Genomic DNA, 22972 nt, shown 5'->3' with positions numbered 1-22972 from the left:
ATGATGAATGATAAATGGGCAGTAAAACCTTGCATAACAGGGTTATATTAAATCGAATGTTTTGCACTGACTGAAGTCGCCTCATATACTCAAATGAAGGCAAGTTTAAGCACAGTTCCATCCACAATAATGAAAAGGATATTCCTGGCATGTTTCTCTTTGACGGCGACCTCCTGTGTGTTGATGGCCTTATTGATGCTCACAGCCTGAAAGACAAAGAAACAAAAAAATACTTTAATTAGAAAATTCTCATTATGTAATCATCAAACAAAACCGTAAATAATATTTTTTTTGAGTCAAGGGGAAAACAACTTGTGCTTCCTCTATCGAATCACCTGGGAAATCAGCGGCAGCGGAGCTTTAAAGAGAACGTGATTGACCTATTTTCAGCGGAGTTGGTATTCACGGCGGCAGCTCTGAAACCCTAAACACCTCTCGCCTCTCGAAAAGCCAAACCTTAAGACACTGCCTCCAAAAATCCCACCAAAAACTTAAAACGGCAAAACAAACAAATCCATTTATCACTTTAGCGGTTGCATTACAGAGTGTATTTATGCATTTATGTATTAAATGGAAGAAGCCTGGTTCTCATCTAAACTGCTTATCTGACTGGAACGACAACAAAACCAAATGGAAGAAAACAAAACAAGCAAAACAGGCAAAACAGGCAGTCTGATAACGGTGGGAAAGTTTGCTGGAAGCAAGTTACAATATTTAGTTTGATGTGAGTTTAATGAACAAATACAGCGTTCCCAAGAAAACTCTAACTATGTTTCCTGGTGAGTCTTTAACCTCTTCTCCCCCGCCTTAACCCAGCGCTCTGCCCGTCACGATAACAAATTTGAAGTTCGATATATCGAGGCAGGAAAGTATCGCGATAAACGACATTACTGACTAACGGTACTAGATACTGTCAACTCTCAGGCATTAATTGACAGGAAACCTCTGTTCTAAAAGTGCATTATCATATCCTTAAATACCACACAAGCGGCAATAAACATGAAATATAATGAAACTTAATTTGCTTCAGTTAAAAATCAAAGAAAGAAAGAAAGAATGGGGGGAAATGCGAATAAATGTACAGACGATAAATATCGAGCCCAAAAATGAATTTTTTATTGAGCTTTACTCAAATCAAATAGCTACAAACGGATCTTATTTCTTGTGTTGTTGCAGTTTTTGTCACTCTTTAGTTGCTTTTTCCATCACTTTTTCTTGTCACATTTTAATCACTTTTTTGTCGCTCTTTTGCTACTTTTTTGTCACTGTTTCATTACGTTTTTTGGTCACATTTTGGTCACTCTTTTGTTAGTTTTATTGTCACTCTTTTGTTGCTCATTTGTTGACCGATTGTTGCTTTCACTATCACTTTTTTTTTGGTCACTGTTTCTCTTTTTTTGGTCATATTTTAGTTGCTTTTTTGGTCATTGGGCATTGCCAAATTGGATGACAAAGTGGTTGGTTCAAGTATCCATCCTAATCACCAAAAAGGATGGATCCTAAATAAAGCAAAAACAGCAACATCTCTTGAGTTTGGAAAATTTCAGAACTTTTAAACAACCTTGTCTAAAAAAAATCCCTCCATGGCCCCTCCCCCTTTGGAGTAATTCATTAAAAGAAGAGACAGGACTCTTAGAACCAGATCAGCCACTAGAGGCGACTGTGAGGTTGGATTCAGACAAACCGCCACTGGACAAAACACTCCATCAGTGAGAGGGTGCATAAGCTGGAATAGTCTTCCAATTACTATTCGAGAGTCCTCCACCTTTACAGTGTTTAAAAGCTAATCAATCTTGTGGTCACTTGTAAGATGTACTGGGAAACTTTTTATAATGTGTTATAAATAGTGTATATACTAAGTGGGGACATTTAGACAAAGTAACTGTGCTGATAGTTCAATGTACAATATATATGCATTTTTTTTACCCCATTTTTTACATTAACATGTGCAGCTTTTGCGACATTTTAACATGCATTCATGACATATATACTTACATATATACATAATGCTGTACATAAACTCGAAAAGGAGTGGGAGGAAGTGTAACTTATAAATTCCCACCCCTGTTAATATCATATTTACATTAATGTTGTTGGAGCCCGTGGCGGGGCAATGCACAACAACCTGATGGCAACAGTCAGCACAATGATCCCAGCCAATCCCAGCTGCAGCAGGACGACAACGCAACGACACACCGGCAACGCACCAAAGCCGCCGAGCCAGTCAATTCAATTAACTTCAATTAAACAAATAAAGTAAAGTAACTACAGCAGCTTTTTCTCCACCAGGCAATCATCCGTCCAAGAGATGTTTTACTGTCATGTTACTACTGTGTATTTATTCTGATGATATGAGATGCACAGGGCATATATAACAATGCCCGACTGATTCTATAGTAGTTTCAAGACAGTACAATCCAGTACATAAAATACAGATATAATGGCGAGGCCCAATTAAGTCAAGGGGGAGACTTTGTATGGGTTGGAAGAGCGTGCCAGCTGCCTTGGACTCATGGCATTGGCTGAGGAGGCTTGTTGCCACCCGCGTATCAATGGGTTTAAGCTCCAGGCTGTGTGGCATGCAATAGCACAGAATAATCATTACACTGCACCAAAGATCCCTCTGTTTTGGCCGTGTCCACTCAAGGGTCGGTGCAGGTTACAGAGAGGGGAAGTGGCTCCTGCCTGTGAAATCCAACAGCCTGAACTCACTGGCTCACCCTTTTCTACACAAATAACACCCCCAGTGTCAGATTCTTACAGCAGCTTCCTTAAATGCACATGCAAATATATAAAAGGTCAAATGAGGAAAGTATCAGTGTCATCTCAGTATGAAACTTTATATTTGACAGATCAGGTCAATATTATAAGGCTTTAAACAACTTTTCCAGACACATGACATTGCTATGGCGGTAGGGCTGAGTACCAGTATTAGGGTGACCACCTGTCCCTATTTTGTTTGACCCCCTATCCCACCAAGTTAGAGAAAGTCCCTCGTTTCCAATGTTACCAATTAAGAACAACAAAATCTGAACTAGGTATGGGACGATAATGAAATTTGGGCCCACGATTATCTTGGCTGAAATACTTGCGATATTACTTACGATATCACAATATTTGCTTATGGTTTAAAAAAATCACTGAAACTGCAGAAATGATGGGGATTAGGCAATTATCAAATTTTCCTCTTCATTGTCCGCTGTAAATGTCATATTGAATGAGACTATGGACCAGATCTTGCGGCTCATAGTCTCTTTAGCGATTTATCTTCTAGCACGAAAATCATAAAATGTGGCCATCGATTAATGGCCGCATTTTTAATCACGATTAACAATATTATTGTTTATCGTCACATCCCTTAAAGAAACAGAAACTAACTATAAAGCTGAAAAATAACAGTTTGAAAAGTACTTTATCCTAAAATATCTCACAATGAACCTGAAACACAATGAGACTAGAAAAATGGGCACAAAAATGTAATTTGGAAATGTCATTTATTGAAAGTCGATATAGTTTTAAGTTAATTGTGTAAAGTTAGATGGTCTGAATTAGATAATCGCATCAAAGCCAACTTCTACAATGTTATGTGTCCTATTTTTTTGGTCCATAATGTTCTTCAGTTGCAGCTTCTAGGCCAGAGTAATGCCTCATTTGAAAGCTAAGACCTACAAAAGTTTTTTGTTGCATTGTCGCTGTGTTTTTGTCACGTTTTACCCGGTTTTGTTGTCTTGTTTTGGTCATTTTATTGTCACTATATTCCTTGCTTTTTGGTTGTATTTTTCACTTTCTTTTTTTTTTTGAGTTATTGTTGTTTTTCCGGCACGACTTTGATGCTCTTCATTGCTTTTTTTTTATCGCTCTTCTGTTGCTTTTTCTGCTGTATTTTCATCCTCGTTTTTGTCGCTGTTTTCGTCACTTTATATTTTGTGTTACTGTTGCTTTTCCGGCATGTTTTTGCTGCTCTTTTGTTGCTTTTTTTGTTGTATTTTCAACCTCATTGTCGTCGCAGTCTTGACTTGACTCGGAAAAAATGGAGGTAGAACTAGCCAAAAAAAATGTTGACACCAAAACTCGTACAGTGGCCTATATAAAACTCTAACCCTCTTACAAAGAAGCACCTGGTATGGTTTCTCGGTCACCAAAATACATCAGAGGGCTAAGGGCAGAGGAAATGACGAGGCGCTGTTACGGTCAGCCCTGGCCCCTGTGGATAGTGGTACAGAAGAAACAGAGGAGGGTGACAGGAGCTCAGTGAGTTTGGGCTTCCTGTGTTGGCACACCCTGCGCTACCCATTTCCTGCTGCCCAGCTCCACTCCCACCCCCTCCTTCTGCTGAAAATGTGCTCAGTCAACCCAGACAGTGCCTCAGACAGCCACAGGGTCCCGCTGGCCCACTCTCCTTTTTCCTGCCAGACTCTTCCAGGTGTCTAGGTCGCAGAAAACAAAACACTAGAGCACCACAATCAACGCACTCAATGTTACGCTGGACTTCAAAGAGTATCCTGTCAATCAGTGAAATACACATTACTCACTCTTACAATGGAGCGTTATGGTGTTATGCTTTGGTGATAATTTCAAACTCATCTTGATCACCATTTTACATTTTGTTACTTAGAAAATGCTATATTGATCTAAAACTCCTTGGCTTTACTTTTTTACTACTTGTTGTGAATCGCCTCTGTCCCGTTAAGCTCGTCTTCCTTTGCTCCCAGTCAAAACAAACTCCACTGCCTCCCCGTCTCAGAGGATGTAGCAACTGTTGGGCATTGCCGCTGTTGCCAGAAGAGGCTGCAGCGTGTTGTTTTGCAGTAGCAAAGCTCCAGTAGATGTTTTGCTGTCGCTGCTCCGTGAAAAACGGGTGAGCTGTTCCACAAATGAAACCGGCACCAGTTTACTCCATAACTCTTACTCTAACATGGACTGACTCAAAACATCCATCAACACTCCATCAATGTGTTTCATGAGGAAACCACATGGCAATGAGGTAGAAAGTTCTAAAATGTCGATTTTACATAGCATCCCCCTACATATAATACATATAAGCCCAAACATATCATGCATATAGGGCTTCAATATGGATTTAAAAACATTATTTTGGATGCCTCAGGGTTGATTTTTTACGTTTTATAATGTTAAATGAATAGAAACAATGAACTACTCCTGCAGGCAGCTACCGGACTACCTTATTAAAAAACATACTTTCTGTTTCCATTTACAGCGTGGTTTTCAGCTTCAGCACGGCGTGATAAAGAAGGACGACAACAACTTTATTTGTATAGCGTCATTCACAGACTTGGTCACAAAGCGCTTTTTACATTTTACATTCACTCCATTGTCAGTGGTGGCAAGTTACGTGTGTAACTTCAGTTTACCCTGGGGGAGACTGACAGAAGCGCTGTCATGACTGCACACGTCAGTGTTTACAGTATTTACAGCCAAGTTTGAGTGGAAAAAAAAATTCTCCATTGTGTAATTGGATGTAGTATTTACTCTCACGGACAATTAATGAGTAAAAAAACGCAACATGCTATGACACCTGCAGTGGTGCTTATGGCCTCTAGGGGCATGAGTGACTTCGTACTGCTTTAACACAGGAACCCGGGACCTTCTTGCTGGGACCGGCGGTCCGGTGCCACTTTGAACCCACTTTGAGCAAAGAGTAGTGTATAATGTTGGATCTGCTCATGGTCACAGGCCACTGCCACTACAAATGATTTATAACAGAGCGGTTAAAATCCTAGATAGGAAGCCCATTAGGTCACATCATTGCATCAGTCTGAGGAATTTAAACATTTTATCTTTTGAAAACTTACCCACAGGTCTTGAGTGAGTGCATAGTTCCTGTCAGAGCTGTGGGTTCAAGGACTAGAGGAGCTCAGAACAGGAACTGTCAGATCCCGAAACGAAACACTTCATTTGGACAATCAGCTTTCTCTGTACAAGGCACTAAAGCCTGGAACTGTTTACCCACTGACCTGAAGGGAGAGTCAAACTGGGTCCTTTTCAAACACAAACTTAAAGACTCTTTAATCAGAGGTCAGAAATGTGACCACTGACCGTCTGCTCTGCTGTGTTTATATATTGCTGTACTGTATTATCATGATGTGTGTTGAACTATTGTTTAGTTTTTATGTAAAGGCCCAACTAGGGACAGACATTGAGAATTAGCTTTGGCTAAAATGTTGTAGTTTGTAACATGAGTTTATGTGACATACTTGTCCCTATTCAAATAAAATTAAGATTATATGTGGACAGTTTTGACAGTGTTAGCAATGATGCAACTGCATCTGGGGAGTAAAGACTAAGTACTAACACCGTAGAAGGAGAAACAGCTAACCGTATAATCAGAAGATTACTCTAAACTGCGTGAATTAAGTGAAATACATGGGGTTTTGTAATAATCTCAGGTAAACGGTCACAATTTAGCGCTTATACACTTTTATTGGGTGCTTACCACTCCCACATTTAAACACACATTCACCCCATAAATATAAACGCTCTCCATAATATAATCCACAATAGAGTCCACCACTGTTACTTTCACATAACGTCACTTAGGGTTTGCCTTAAATGGCACATTAAGACATTGAATGGAAAGTGCATTGAATCAAAACATTTTTCCAAGGCATGCACCACCCATTTCAGAAGGTCACAGTCACACAGAGCCTGCAGTGTTGCCTGTTTGAGGGCTATTTCACGTACAGGCTGGGACAGGGACATCCGCTCCCATTGAACAGTCACTCCGCACCTCCAGGACCAGAGGAAAGCACCGGGAGATTGCATTTTTCGGAGCGATTTTCCATGTTTAGCTGGGACACATTCTCCATTAGGCAGGGTCAAAGTTAAGCGCTCAATCACGAAATCATGAATAATAAATGTCAAAGGATTAAGAATATACCTGTACGGAAATGTATCTCCCTCATTTGATCCATTATTTATTGTTATGAGCTTTGTTTCTTCGGAAGTAGCAAGTCTTTGTTTGGAAACAGGTGGCTATGCAATGTCTGACCTTTCATTTCCCAATATGTGCTAATTTTTGCGTGTCAATATGCAGAGCGTCTCACCAACAAAGAAAGCAAACATTACTCATTTACCAAGGAATGATGGAATGGAACTGAGTCGGCACAGAAGTCTACAAGCTGCAGGTTAAAGTGGATATTCACCATATTAAGTCAAATCACTATTATCATAACATGCAGTAATGGTCCAAGTTATGTTTTAACCAAATTGAGATTTTTGTTTCCTTCTTCTTTTCTAACACAGCAGCATCTTTCCTATCATTGGCTCAGGTTCCTCTACATGTCATTGAGCAATTCTTTGTGTTTTTGCTTTTTCTTGCTAGTTAGAAGTTAGAACTTGGACTGTCATGATAAATACTTCATCAACTTTCAATAAATAACAGATAAACAATACATTTTTGGGCTCTATGTTTATTGCCTGTGCACTTACTTGCTCTCCCCCCGCCCCATTTTTCTAAAGCAATACATTATTTTTACCCAAATTAAGTTGTGTTATATTGTATGCCATGTTTATTTTGGGATACTTTAAGATTTAAAGGAATAGTTCACCATTTTTCCATACTGAGATATGTTCTTCCGAGCTTAGACAAGTTGATGCGTACCTGTCTGGTCTTTACACGTGCGCTCAGTCATGCTAAAAGACCAAAGATGTTGTTAGTATTTAGCCTCTCCTCCTCTTCTCTATGAGGCCAAACAGGGTGAAGTTAGAAGCGACCAAGCTCTTCCACGTTTTCCCCTATTTTAATACGGTTACGTTACTAGTTACACGATCCAAGTATAGTCACACAAAATTAAACAGGGGGCCAAATGTTAACAACGTCTTTGGTCTTTTTGCGTGACTGTGCGCACACCCAAAGACCAGAAAGGTACGCATCAACTCGTCTAAGCTCAGGTAAGAACCTCTCAGCACGGAAAAACGGTGGGCTGCTCCTTTAAAGCAGTACTAAATAACTTGTTTACCTTAAAGCCACATTGTGTAGAATCTCACCCAATAAATAAAATTGAAATACAGATACAGTATCTTCATCATTGAAAAATACTGTATAAATGTCCAAACAAACATGAGCTTTTGGTGTGAGCGGCTCCGTTCTCCTAAGACATGTCTGTAACTTTACCGGGAGTGGGTACGTCTCCAGCTCGTCTCCATGGAGATGTGACTAAAGTCAGCAGAGTTTGAGCTTTAAACAGGTTAGATCCTCATCCAAATCCATTCTTTGATTACTCACTGCAGTAATAGCATTTTCTGTGTCGAGCTGGTCAATATGAGCCGGTTTTGTCCTGATGGCAACAGTATAATCCAAAATGTTACGCAGAGTGTGCCTTTAATATATCCTTTTAATAGTTCCTCTGGGGGTAATACAAGTGTTAGTGGGATGATTGGGGGGTCTTTCATCTCAGCAATCAATACACACTAATAGAATCACGAAGAAGAAGCTAACAAGCAGACGAGCCAAGCTAACTGCGGGCTAGCGCCACTTAAACAGTATTTACAGCCAAGTGTGACATGAAAAAAATATCTCCATTGTGTAATTGGATGAACAATATTCCTCTCTCCCTTTGCCTTTTCTGTCAGCGTAGCATTTACTCTCACAGACAATTAATAAGTGAAAAAAAGGGCAAGAGTCACTTTTCAAACAAAGCTTTAGGGTCATTTTGAAGCTTTGGAGTTAGTTTCTGTGACATTAAATGGTCTACAATAATATCATAACATTTTCCTGCCTCAATATATATCGAACTTCAAATGTTGTTGTTGTGACAGGCCTAGTCAGAACTACTTTAATCATGGTTAAGTCCTAATTAACACCTCCTTATCCCTTATAGTCCAGTTACAGTCCTGATTTAGACCTGGCGGCGCCCTCAAGCAGCCAAATATAGCCTTAGGTGGCACGTTGTGTGAAAGGTTTGGGAAACAATGACTTGGCAATTATGCTGTGAGGCTTTGTCAGACACAAATAAATACACACGGAAGAAAACATACAAAAATAGGGTCCAAACAATGAGCAGACATTTTTTTTTTCTCCGGGAGATCTGTTGCTCACGTACTCTCACTTACTGATCCTTTCCAAATGGACTTCTCCCGCTCCATATCTGATATCAGAGCACTGAGTGATGAGCCCGCTGGGATAATCATGTCTCTGAAGAGCCCATTAAAACGCATCCAAACAGAGCTGAAGGATGGGCAGGGCTCGATATAAAAAATGTTGCTCGCTGGTTACTGTGGTTAGTCGTTTTTTTTACAAGTCACTGCCACAATTTAATTATTTTTGTGTGTATTGTTTTAACATATTGCCTGCGTCTCAATGCATATGCTTGTATAGATCTGTATTAAAAGCGAGAGTTAAGATTTACCACCCAGAACAGAAATCAAACAGCACTTGGGTATCTGTCTGAAGCTGATATCAAACCCTGATGGTTGGAGGAGGCTCAGAGCATGGTGCAGTGCAAGTGATGGTTACGCCAGGGGTGCATGAGGGCGGCAGCTGGTTTAGGAGGCACCAGACACGCACACATATGTCGAGGGAAGGGCTCCAGCGTAAGCAAACTCCCTGGTCTCCACCCACACAGCAGCACTTTTACTGCTTCCCCTAATACAGCCTTCTCAGCCTGGTGTGAACTTCTCTCGGCTCCTGCAACACTGGTGATGTCACGAACACTCGGCATAAAGGGACATCTGTGCTCTTTAAAACCACTTACGTTGCTACACTAACATGTGAGGGCATGGCGAGCTGTGGTGGGGAGCTAATCAGAGGCAACTATTCAATCGCTCATATCTGTGCTCAAAGCTTTACAGTGAGAATTGAGAGAGTTTAGTCATGTTCACTTTGCAATCACGCAAAACAGTAAGACATTTGTGAGGCTTTGGCCAAGGTAGCAGAAATCAAGGCTGTACAATATTGGGAAAAATATTGTTATTGGTCCAGCAATGTCCTAATGTGTAGAATGAGCCCAGACTTATACAACTGCCTATAAAATCTTGCACTGTCACTCACAAAAGTTGTTACTTCGGGTTCGAAGTGCCGTCATGCATGAGGATAATGTAGAACCTGCAGTTACACGTATGACCTGAGGTGGCAGTAGTGAGTGTAAAATGGCCAACTTGCATCTAGCCCCTTTAAAGTGATAGTCTGGAAATCTACATGTTTTACAAATGTTATAAAATGTGCAAATTCAACCACCTGGTCTTGCATTTTGATGTAAAGTAAGTAACAATATATATTTTTTATTTTTTAAGTCCCTCCTTCCCAGATGTCAGCAACTAATCAGAGTCTAGTATCCTCCCACTTTGACCAATGAGATGAGCTTTTCCTGTGAACCAGCCTGTCAGGTCCAATCAGGAGGGAGGGGGAGGAGCTTGATTAACTTCTGAAAATTCTCTCCTCATTTTGAAAACTAAGAAGGACTTTCTGGTTAAAGAGGGGAGGAATTTGATTGTTTACTTTTAAATTTCAATCTATCTCTCCTCACTTTGAAAACTTACAGACTACCACTTTAAGGACAAATGTTTCCCATAATCTACAAGTCCATATGTTGTCTTTTTTCAATAATGCAGTTTTTTAATGATGAATGATTGGGTGGTAAGCACAGAACTACTAATTTCATAAGCCAATGAATGGATTAAAGAAATGTGCATCACTTCTGTCTTTAAAGTATAACAAGCTTCCATAATAGGACTAAAGCAATATGATTCTACATTTTTGTGAAACCACCTTCCCTTTAGGACAAATCTCCCGCAGCAAAGGGTGTCTTCTGTCACACTCTCCTGTCTATCCTGCAACCGCCAGCTCCGCTTGTTCAATATGCGCAAGAGAAATCCTTTGATGAGACACTAAAATGAGGTAAGCCGCTTCCATTTTGTGATGTAACGGCGGACTTTAAAACAGGAGAAAATGTTAAAGGAATAAGAAAACAATTTGCGACCACAATTTGTAGCACAGTACGGATAAAGTGGAAGCAGAGAAGGATATCATATAAGGAGCAAAAGAGCAACTAGTTCAACCCTACACGATGACACAACATGCTTTATCACTGTGACAAAACATGACAATGACACACGGCCTTGCGAGATCCGACCTCGGAAGGTTTCAGAAGTGTGAGAAAGTGTAGGCGAGTTGTAGAGCACACACAAAGTAATTCAGGTAGCTTTACAGAGCAAGAGATTATTAAAGTAGTCTTCATACAATCATACTTAGCAGGCTCATTAAGCAAAGAAAACAAAAGCATTTTAACTTACAGTGATGGGTGAGCATTAAAATATCTTTTTCATACAGTAAATGTACTTCAATTTGATTTCTACTTTCCAATTCTGTTTATTTGGCCTGTTAAACTACATCAGGATTGGTATAAAAAAAAGTTTAGGTACTACTGGTATCGAGAACATAAAAGTATCCAAAGCAGGTACCAAAAATATTATACATGTTTAGAGACGTTTTGATTCCTGTTGGGTTCAGTGACAACATTAAAAGGAAGTTGCGTGGTTGCTGGCACAGTGGCACAGCAGTTAGCGCATGTGCTTCACAGCAAGAAGGTCCCGGGTTCGATTCCCACCTGGACGGGGCCTTCTGTGTGGAGTTTGCATGTTCTCCCCGTGTCTGCATAGGTTTCCTCCGGGTACTCCGGTTTCCCCAACCACTAAAAACATGCACAATTGCTGGATTGCAGGTGACATCACAGCATTCTTAAGGCCTATACTATTATATAGAGGAAAACATATTTTGAGGAAATGTTGGGTCTTGTACAGAGAGATCATGGACCCAGTGACTGATATTAATGATATTTTTTTTAATTCATATATTTTCTTTGTCGCTACGACTTGTGAAAGTGTAATGCTGTTAATAGGAAAAAAGTGGCTACTGCCCCCCGCTCGGTCCGATGACATCATCATATTCTAGAACCTGCAACCCACCAATAGGCCAGGATGAATGATGTGTGTGTGAATGCATGGTGGTCAGATGTGTTCAGTCACAACAGCGCTTCTGTCAGTCTCCCCCAGGGGAAACTGAAGCTACATATGTCGCCCACCACCACAGAGTATGGAGTGAATGTAAAAAAGTCTCATGTAAAGCGCTTTGTGACCATGTCAGTCAAATAAAGCCCTTTCCCTCCTTTCCTTTTGGTTGTTTCTGCTGAAATAATTATATATTATTGTGCCGTTTTCTGGTTCTAGATGACAAATATTTTAATAATAATAATAATGATGCATCGGTTTTATATAGCGCTTTTCTGGACACTCAAAGACGCTTTACATCGCACTATTCATTCACTCCATACTCGGTGCTGGTAAGCTACTATTGTAGACTGACGGAAGCGAGGCAACCAGTCTGAGCTATATCGGCCCCTCCGACCACCACCAAACACTCACTCACTCTCTACATTCGCTAGACTTCCTGGTGTTACCAAACGGTCTCCCATCCAAGTACCGATCAGGCCCTTCCCTGCTTAGCTTCCAAGGTCTGACGGGATTGGGCAGAGCAAAGGCAGTATGGCCACAAAGCAAGGAGGCCTACTTTAATATAGGCATCAAGATAAGAATCGTTCAGTTATCGGTATCGTAAACCAAATATCAAAGTACCGGTGTAAAAGAAAAAAAACAGCCCTACTAAAAAGTCTTAATCAGTTTTTGTGCTATTCCAAAATTTGCGGTTAAAATAGTTCACCAATACACACTCATGTCCTCACCAGTCGACTACACGTAAGCCTTATCCTGTTTCTGTCCTGTGTACCTGTTATATCTATCATGTCCCACCACTGTCTAGACTCTGAGCATCTCTTCCACAATAACTCCTTCCAGGGGTGTGTGCCGTATATACCCACCACCCATCTTCCTGTTTGCCCTCCCCCCACATCTGTGCTGGCCAGGCAGGGGGCTCGCCACACACCCATCCATCCACGTTGGCTGTGAAAGGCCAGTCTTGTCTTGCCCTGGTCAGCGTGCACCTGCTGCTGAAGACACTATAGCGGGGGCACTTAGGCAGTCAGGGCATGCATCTCTGTCGCATCATTCAGAGCTAAGAGAAAGACGCGCTCTAAATCTATCCAATCTTTTTCTGGAACTAAATTTGTATGCCAAGGGGCGAAGCTTACAAGGGCTACGACTGACATAAGGAGAGCAGTTTCGAAAGAGTAAAACAGTTTTGGGAGCGATTAATTCAAGTCACATTTTGGCAGTGGCTTTAAGTGTGGGTTCCAGTTCTACCTGCGGCTGCCAATTCAGTCATGTGGAGAGGGAAGACACCAGACAACAAGCAGTGCGGGCTTACTTGCCTTGGACAACACGTCGAAATGTGATGAAGAAGAGATGTGTTGCGAGCAGAACTGTGCAGAACTTCTCAACCCAGTGAACCCCCCCTATCCAAGGTCCCAGAGCCCCAGAACTCCCCGTTTCTGGAGCTTCAAAACCTTCCCCACCATAACAACAACAACAACAACAACAACAACAACAACAACAACAAAAAGACAGACACGAGCTTCCCACGGCCGCGTTACGCACAGGCAACGGGCAAGTCTCGGCTTGAAATACGCACAACTTGCACGAATTTGCGCAAACATCAGCCCCGTGCGCAACAGGACGCCACCCCCACCTCCTCTTCTTCTTCTTCCCCAAAACATGCAAACCCCAAGCAGCGTAAAGTGTTGGGAGAACGAGAAACGCAGACACAGTTCGAAGTTGCAACTTACGATTTTGCCGAGATCCATAGTTGTAGTCCTTGAAACGGCGCGTTCAAGGGGGCGAAAAGATCCGCGGACTAATTAGCGACGGGAAGGCGACTCAGGCAACGAGTGCATTTGGGGAGGAGAAGGGGGAGGTGGACTCGGGGGGGGGGGGCGCCGCTAGCTCAACATGTGTCCCGATTTGGTATTAAAAAAATGCCCCCTATCTCTCCCGTCTCGTTTCCTTTCCCTCCCTTCTTCCCTCTCGCTGAGCTCCTCTTATCGGCGTAAGCTTCCAGCATCCGAGCGGAGGAGTGTGGGGCGACAAACGCGGGCGCTTTTTCGCTGAATAGTCCCCACACACATTCAAGGAGAGGGAGGAGGACCGCCTCGCGTTAAAGCCACCCCGCGCGCACGCCGCCCTCAGCCCACATATAACGTCAAAGAGCAAGGCACTAAAGCGGAGCTGCAAATTACCCGCCTCTCTTTCGGAGACAATAGCGAGAATGGGACCAGCAGCGGCGGTGTGGGACGGCTGGATTGCCCCTTGTGGGCTGTGCATGGGCTCTTGGGGTACCTCTGGGGTGTCTCCTAAAACGGGGAGGTGCGTATTAAGGAAATCGATCCTCATGCAGCTTCATGTTTGTTGTTCCTCAGGGGGTCATCCGCTTTCAACATATCCAAGCCCATCATCATGGTCGTAAGTTAATAACGCTTTTAAAAACCTACGTTGAAGGAAAAAGCAACATGTTTTTGCAGCATAATAGTAACAGTAAGAGAATGTTTGTACACACACATATTATGGAAAGGGAATGTGTGGAATGAATTAATCACAAAATCGAGAATGCAGATTGGGAAAGGCGTGATGCGTAATGGCGCGTGCCCCGAGGTAATAACGTGGTTTTAATCAAAGAACTCTCGACAGAAGTTAGTGAAGCAAACATCAAAGTCTGCGAACATATAGGTGACTGATGCCCCCATCTGGTTAAAAATATGACGTTTCCACCAACACTTATCTAGTTGGACACATTTGGAACTTAGTAAGATACTTTTAGGCAACAACAGGAACATGAATTTCACAGTTATCCCATAGGATTACTGATGGAGTTAATTCAATTCCTTTAATTACTTCGACTACGCCCATTGCCTGTGTCAGGGTTTATACAGGCAGAAGCAAGTCAAATAATGCCTAAATACTCTACTTTAATAATATCAGCACATATTTAATTTCCTAAGATTTGCAAACAGAGGAAAGAGAATTGGACAAAACCAACTGAACACTGTTTATTGACATTTAAAGGAACAGGCCACCGTTTTTCCATACTGAGATATGTTCTTACCTGAGCTTAGACGAGTTGATGCGTACCTGCCTGGTCTTTGTGAGTGCCCTCAGTCACACAAAAACGACCAAAGATGTTGTTAGCATTTGGCCTCTCCCAGTACAGACACAGCTCAGGTAAGAACATAGTAATACCAGGAGTAGTTTGGCATCCGCACAGTAAAGTGAAGATTACTGCGCGGATTTACAATATAGTTCCCCCTTTTATCCGCTTAGAAAATCCACATTGTTTAATTTTGTGTAATTATACTTTGTAGTGTAACACTTCACGTAACCATATTTAAATAGGGAAAACGTGGAAGAGCTTGGTAGCTTCTATCTTGACCTGTTTTGGAGCTATAGTGGAGAGAGGGAGAGGCTAAATGCTAACGCCGTGTGCGCTGTGTTTACGTGATTGAAGGCACGGGTGAAGACCAGACAGGTCCTAAAGAACTCGTCTAAGCTCAGGTAAGAACATATCTCAGTATGTAAAAACGGTGGCCTGTTCCTTTAAGGCCTTGCACAATTCATTTAATGACTTGACTTTTAATGCCCCGCGGAAACCCTGACATGCAATAACTGCAATGATCAACCCTAGGGTTTCTTGCATAACCACTTAAGTAATAAGCTTTTAATGCCATGGTTTTGACCACTGTCCACAAGAGATGCAAAGGGAACCGATGTGATTGTAAAGATGGGCTATGTGTAATACATCTGGGACAAGGTTTGTGCTGTCTATTCAACAGGTGGGAAGATGCACTATTTATTAACACCTATTGAGGCAGACTTTTGTTTATTATAAGTCTCAATGAAGATCTGCACAGTTAATTCCATTCAAAATTAAATTGCATTATGAATGGATGGATGCAATTAGCACTTCAGAAATCGTAGTAATTTGGAAAATACAATATCCTGTCCCCTTGAAGTCCATATAAAAAATAAAAACCTTTAGCTAACCCTATAGTTTCGACCTCCACAAACATACTCGTATCACTTTAGCAGTTCAAACGCCTGCCCTGGACGTTGTAAACTGACTCTTGAGTTTAAAACATAAATCACTGATATTTCCCACGTAAAACAGTTGTGGGATCAACAATCAATACGCGCTCCCGTCCTCATTGCACTATCAGAGCAGCTCAACATAAACAGTCTAAGCTCACACAATGGCAGCTCTTTGACACTGAGGCTCTTCACTTCCTGGTACAGCATTTCTCACATACACCAGGCCTACTCTGTCTGTGCCGGCCATTCACTCTCCCACTCGCACCAGCCTGTGGGCAAACCAAAACTTGGGCTCATGACATCCACAACAGTCAAAACAGTGTAAGACAATATTGAGCACCAACAAAAGACGGATACAGTGTTTCAGTTTCTTATCGTGAAAGCAAGCACATTTTGATTCATGTAATACACATTTTTCATTAGTAGAACAACCTTGAAGATGTTAAAGGCACACTGCGCAACATTTTGGGCTATACTGTTGCCGTCAACACAAAAGATGCTCCCAATAACCAGCTCGACACAGAAAATTATTGTTTTGCAGTGAATAATCAACAAATGGATTTGGATGAGACCCTAACCTGTTTATATCTCAAATTCTGCTGACTTTAGTCACATCTCCATGGAAACGAGCTGTAGACTTACCCACTCCTGGTAAATGTACAGTCACGTCTTTAGTAGAGCTGAGCCGCTCACAGCAAAAGCTCATGTTTGTTCAATGATGAAATTATCTGTCATAAGATAAATGCTTGTATTTCAGTTTTCTTCATGGGGAAAATTTTAGGCAGTGTGGCTTTAATTTTAGCCTGCAACAAAGCTAAACTAATAATCTTGTATTTAAAACAGTACTAAGTAACGTGTTTACCTTAATAAATCTGTTTCGTAGTCCCTGTGGGGGTAATACAAGTGTTTATGGGATGATTGGACGGTCTTTCATCTCCCCCTGGTGTCTCTGGCCAGAAAACCATGTTTGCAACTTGACTGCCACCGGTCCGGAGCAACCAGTACACACGAATGGCATCACGAAGAAGAAGCTAACATGCTAATGGGCAAAGCTAACTGCGGGCTAACGTCACTTTAAACAGTATTTACAGCCAAGTTTGAGTGAAAAAAAATATTTCCATTGTATAATTGGATGCACAGTAACCCTCTCTCCCTTCGCCTTTCCTGTCGGCGTAGTATTTACTCTCCAAGACAATTAATAAGTTAAAAAATCGTAACTTGCTACTACACCTGCAGTTGCGCTTATGGCCTCTAGGGGGAAGAGTTACTTAGTACTGCTTTAAGTAGGTCTGGATGGTTTTTTGGATTTTTCTGTCAAGTAGACTTCTGTTTTTAAAGTAACATTCAGTTGACAGTGCACATTTCAGGTGCACTGACATGTGGAGACGACTGAAATATGAACTGCACTAATACAATAATCATAGTAGGTCTAATTACGACAGTGTTGAGACTTGTTACTGAACCATTTCAATACACAATGTTCCATTAATTGTCAACAAAAAAGTTTTCACCAAATTGGGTCGAAACAATACTTAAAAGGGACTATACAGAGTTTAAAAATGTTAAAATTAAGTATATTCCTCCCCCTACATGTTCCATCAATGTCCTAATGTGTAGAATGAGCTCAGACCTGTTCACCACAACTGCCTCTAAAATCCTGCACTGTTACTCAAAAAGGTGTTAATTCGGTCCGAAGTGCCGTCATGCACGAGCTTAATATAGAAGGTGCAGTTACACGTATGACCTGAGGGGGCAGTAGTGAGTATACAATGGCTAACTTGAATCTAGCCCCTTTAAAAGCTACAAAATCTTGACCAAAAACAGCTAAAATTAGTTTTGTTTTCAGTTGTTTTAGCAGAAAATGTGTAAGAGATTTTGCAGTATCGATATATGTGATATGGCACTATGGATATCGCACTTACGATAACGATAATTTGGGTATATATTGTGCAGCCCTAAATCATATGCCTTTCAGAACATGTGTGTCGAGGTCTAAAGTGTGAGTGAGTGAGTGGTGGTCGGAGGGGTCCAAACAATCGCGATAAACTGCATTATTAAAATGCATTATTATTTTTAAATTATTGCAACCATTAATAGCGTTCACGTGACATCACAACATTCTTAAGGGCCTATAGTTTAAAATTGAGGTGGAGGGCAACTAATGGTAACTATGGTAACTGACAAAATGAATATTTTGGCACGGTGGCGCAGCGGTTAGCGCTCACGCCTCACAGCTAGAAGGTCCAGGGTTCGATTCCCACCTGGACGGGGCCTTTCTGTGTGGAGTTTGTATGTTCTCCCCATGTCTGCGTAGGTTTCCTCCGGGTTTTCCCCTACCACTAAAAACATGTACAATAGATTCCTCTCTGGGGCCAGGACTCCCCTGAAAGAGATTCTTAATCTCAGTGGGACTATCCTGGTTAAATAAAGGTCAATCATTTTTATGTCTTTGTTTTTTGGCTCATATCTCAGTCATTACTGGAGGAATCCACATGAAACAAAAACTGTCACTAAGTTCATTGTCTCCTCTGTCAGCACATATGAACTAATGTCCAATTATTTTCTCAAAAAAACGTCAAAAAGTGGTGACAATATGCAAAAACATGACTATGATGTTGTCCAATAGAAAGGACTTTCAGACATAAAAATAATATCACAGGTTTGTGAATCCAATCACGATCAAATACTGACAATTATCGTTTGAGATTTCTTCCAAAAAGTGCATTTCTCCCATAGTTGTTTAGGCCCCGCCCTCCATCTGACATTATGACATCATCACGTTCTAAATCGTGAACGCCACCTAGCGTGCTGCTGAGCTTTGTTTATTTGAAGAATAAATCCTGGATTATAAACATGGAATAACATTGTTGCTTGTCATTATCCTTTTGTAAATTAACATTTCTTAATATCACACTGTCGTGTCAACTTCATATAATGAAACATCCATCTCAAAACATGAACGAACTTTGAGAACTCGACTGTGAACAGACTGGCCGTCCAGCCCATTTATTGTGTCGGTCGCAGCCATTCGAGGCAAAGAGGCCACAAACCACGGCCTGCTGCTGGCTGTGCAGTCTCCCAGCTCACTCCCATTTCATGCTTCATACACAAAATACTAGGATATCCTACAGTAACATTCCAGTGTTTGTATCACAGGATGTCACACAAGGCACAAAAGACCACAACAATGAGCCAGACAGACGAAAGCACAGCGAGGGCAGAAATCAGCTGCAGAGGAAACTGTACAGCAAAAATATGTAGTCAAGTTAAGAGAGAAGCTACGATTTGAAATTTAATTTGGAAAACCACTGACAATGCAACAGGACGGACATATTTAAATGACAAAGTTACACCTTGTTTTTGTTGCGGTGTGCAGAACATTTAAATGAAGAATAAAAGATGAATTTTAGCAATCCCACATAAAAGCTGCATTATGGAACTTTTTTTTTTTAATCCGTGCGTATTGTACCTTTTAGTGACCCACTGGTTAGCAGTGTTTTTTACTTTCCTTCACCGTGGCCTCTATGATGCTCCAGGATTAATTGTTTTTAGAGTTTTTGCTAGGTTTTTACTGCTGAGGGTCCTTCTCACCAGAAGATCTACAAAACAACTGACCCTGGAGCGTTGCAGAGGCCACCATGATTGAAAGTAAAGGCGCCAGGCAAACCACCCACCCAGCCATTCAGTCACAAAAAGGTAAACCATGCACAAATTTATTTTTCTCATAAAAAGTTCCATAATAACTATTTTAAGAGTAAGGTATGTAGGTTTTTTTTCTTTTTTTTTTTTTCATTAACATAACCTATTCCTGTCCTAGGGCTGGGTGATATATCAAATTAATTCAATTAATTCATGCTTTTAAAAACAGACGATTGGCTAAATTGCAACATCGAGTCCGCCGCTCCATGTCTCCCCAACGTGCGGTCAATTTAGCAGCGTTTCAGATGCTCCGTAGCGAAATGACACCAGCGGAGAAGCGTCAACTTTCTGACGATCTGCTGCTTCACAAAGGCCATGTGGTGGAGTTTTCTGCCTCTAAAACAGAGTTTCCCACTTTCCTCTGGTCTGCTCCTGTGCCTTTCTCTCACTCTGCTCTGAGCGGACCATTGGAGTCTCCATGGAGACGGTTGTCAATCACTGCAGAGGCATGAAGACAACAAAACAGAGGTTTTACTTTTGGCAGCAGACAAGGAATATCTAAAACAGAAAAAACATTTTTTTAAATAAAGGGTTATGTTATGTTAATGGGCCTAATTGTAGATACATTATGAAATATTAATCAGCAGGACTCTGAGCAGTTTTCTTCATATGAAAGATCAGGAGACTTTTTAAAATTGTCCAAACTGAGTAAAAAAAATAGAGATTTTATTTTTTGGCCATCTCGCCCAGCCCTACCCTGTCCCCGGATATGAGGTCAGCATGTGGAAATCAAATATTGATTTTACTGATATGTCTTCTACTCTTTTTGCTTTGGTTTCAAGACCATTGTGCAATAACAAGGGTTAGGCAGACATCATAACGAGCCTCACATATCGAGTTGCCAGATCCTATGTCTAAAACAAGTTTATAAATGAGCAGATAAAGAGGCTCTCTCCTACTTCCACAATCAAAGCACCAGTCTCCAGTCAAGTCCTCACAAGTGCTGTCCGAGAGCTACTAAATTCTGGTTCTTGAATGGCGTTTTCAAATAGAGTAGAACTTACGCTTGTGTCTTAACATGCAGCTGAATATAAGCTCAGTTGTAGTTGTAGACAGTGCCTTTTAAAACCACTTAAGCGTATTGTTATTTAAGATAATCTGATTGTTTTGTTGGCTCTGCACAATGAGAAACACTGGATACCGACGCACTACTGTGTACATGCCTCCTGCCAAGCTCGGTTTGTGCCTGAAAGCTATGTTCCCACTCCTTTCCGGAATTCCATAGCTACCACAGCGCCCCACTGCACCCAAGCCGTTCATTAGCGCGCACACTGCAAGAATCAAACCTGGGAAATGCGTAGGGCGACATCAATGCGGGGAAGGAAAACTGTCGTCTAATTTTAAAACCTTAATTATGCGACCCACAATTTTGCTACGGCTGGGGAATTGGTGCCCCAGAAGTTCACCACAAGCCGTCTTTATGGCGTGCGGAGACTCCTGGATCCACTCCGGCTAATCTTCACCCCGCTGGACTTTGTCAACTCTGTCGCCGTGCACAATATGGCGGGAGATAAGATTATACATCGTGTTTTTTTACTCGTCGTGTCCGAGAACAATGTTACCAAAAGACGGCATGACGCTACAGGACAAAAATACAGATGATTATATCTTCTTGAATTCCAAATGAAAGAGTCTGAGGCTTGACTGGGCCAACGCGTGTTATTAAATGTAGTGCTTGGTGTTATCTGCCAGCCTGACGATCTTTTTATAACCCGCTGTGGACACTGCAGGCAGGATTTATTTTGGAAAACACCCAGGTTGTTTATCAGCCAAAGCCGCCATATATGCTCCACACACTCAGTTAGACCCGCGGGTCATAGGGCTGGGTAACGCTAATGTTTTTACTATACCGGTGCTTTAACAAAACCAGGTGCTACTTTTCAAAACCTATATTAAATCATTTGTCATTTTAGAACCACAAAACAGATGAATAATGTTAGTTTATTCCTTTTCCTTCAATTTTCTTTTGCATTTGTGTCATTTGCAGTGTTGGGGAGAAAACTTTCAAATTGTATTTAGTTACTGAATACTAAAATGTGTTTTGTAGCGTATTCCATTACTTTGTCTAATCAGAGTACTGTATTCTGAATACATTTAGAATACCTTCACATTGATTGTCAATATATTTATGTATAAATATGGTGTATAATTTAAAAAAGAAAACGATTGTTGGATCACCTGTTATAAACCACTTTATCAACCACTTGCACTATGATGTAAACCTGCATAATAATACTAGTCTGTTTACTTAACTATTTACTGTTTATACTTTTGTCCCCACAAAGTCCTTGGTACTCATTGTACATATGATGCCACAGTTTTACTATTTAATTGTTTTATGTTTATTTTTCTCACATTTTCTGCCCATTTGCTCACCCTGCGTGCTTCTAAGAGCTGAATGTAACGAGTACATTTCTCCATTGTGGGATCAATAAAGACTATCTTATCTTATCTTATCTTAAAGTCACTTACCATTAATGAGGAACTCAAAAACTCTCTTGGCAAAAGCACAGGAGCAGATACAGCATCATCATGCATGTGCAGTGTTTGTATGAACTGTGGCATAATCTTTATTTTAATTTAGGAGGAAAAACAGGTCAACATTCAAAGTTTTATCTTAACGACGTTGTGCATATGGAGCTAAAATGTAATGATTAAGTACTGGGATGTATTTCCTTGATATTTGGAAAGTAACTGTATTCTAAATATTATCAAAGGAAAGTGTAACTTCACCAGAATACAGTTACTCAAAATTAGTATTCTAAATACTTATTCTAAATACATCCATTTAGTTACACCCCAACACTGGTCATTTGTTTGAGGTAAAACAACCAAGAAACTTTCTTTAATGACAAAAGGGTGGGGAAAAGCTTTTTTTTTCTCTTTCAAATTTTTTTTGTATCTATTTTTTCCCCTTTAAAAACAATGTTCCCAATTTTTTTTTCACGTTTTTATGTTTTTACCCCAATTTCCCCAAAATTTTCAATTTTTTCCCAATTTCCCCCCAATTTTTTATTTTTTTTACTCCATTTCTCTTATTTTTTAAAATTTCCCAAATTTAGCATAATTTTCCCACTTGTTTTTCCCAATTTTAAAAACGTTTTTTCATTATTTTTTTCCACTTGTCTTTCGCTTTTTTATTTCTTAGAAAATAGGATGACCAACAGCATCAACACTTGAATATAAAGATGTTTTCTTTCCGGTTCCTGCTTTCGAAACTTTTAATTTTCCGATATCGGTAGAACCTAAACCTTCTTTTTCGATACCAGACTGGTGTCCTTTAACG

The 22972-nt window shown here is 40.8% G+C and overlaps 1 protein-coding gene across 1 annotated transcript in view; it reads right to left on the bottom strand.

Annotated features, from left to right (window-relative positions):
- The window catches only part of hip1 (huntingtin interacting protein 1), a 68849-nt gene that overhangs the window by 42612 nt on the left and 3265 nt on the right, over positions 1-22972 (bottom strand). Inside the window, exon 2 of the mRNA XM_079573799.1 lies at positions 143-206. Coding sequence (XP_079429925.1) covers positions 143-206 — 64 coding nt within the window. The remainder of the gene's footprint in view (positions 1-142; positions 207-22972) is intronic.

The sequence above is a fragment of the Gobius niger genome, assembly GCF_951799975.1.
Source record: "Gobius niger genome assembly, chromosome: 1".
NCBI classification, from domain to species: Eukaryota; Metazoa; Chordata; class Actinopteri; order Gobiiformes; family Gobiidae; genus Gobius; species Gobius niger.
Note: the sequence above shows the minus strand (reverse complement) of the source record. Positions and strands in the feature narration are given on the sequence as shown.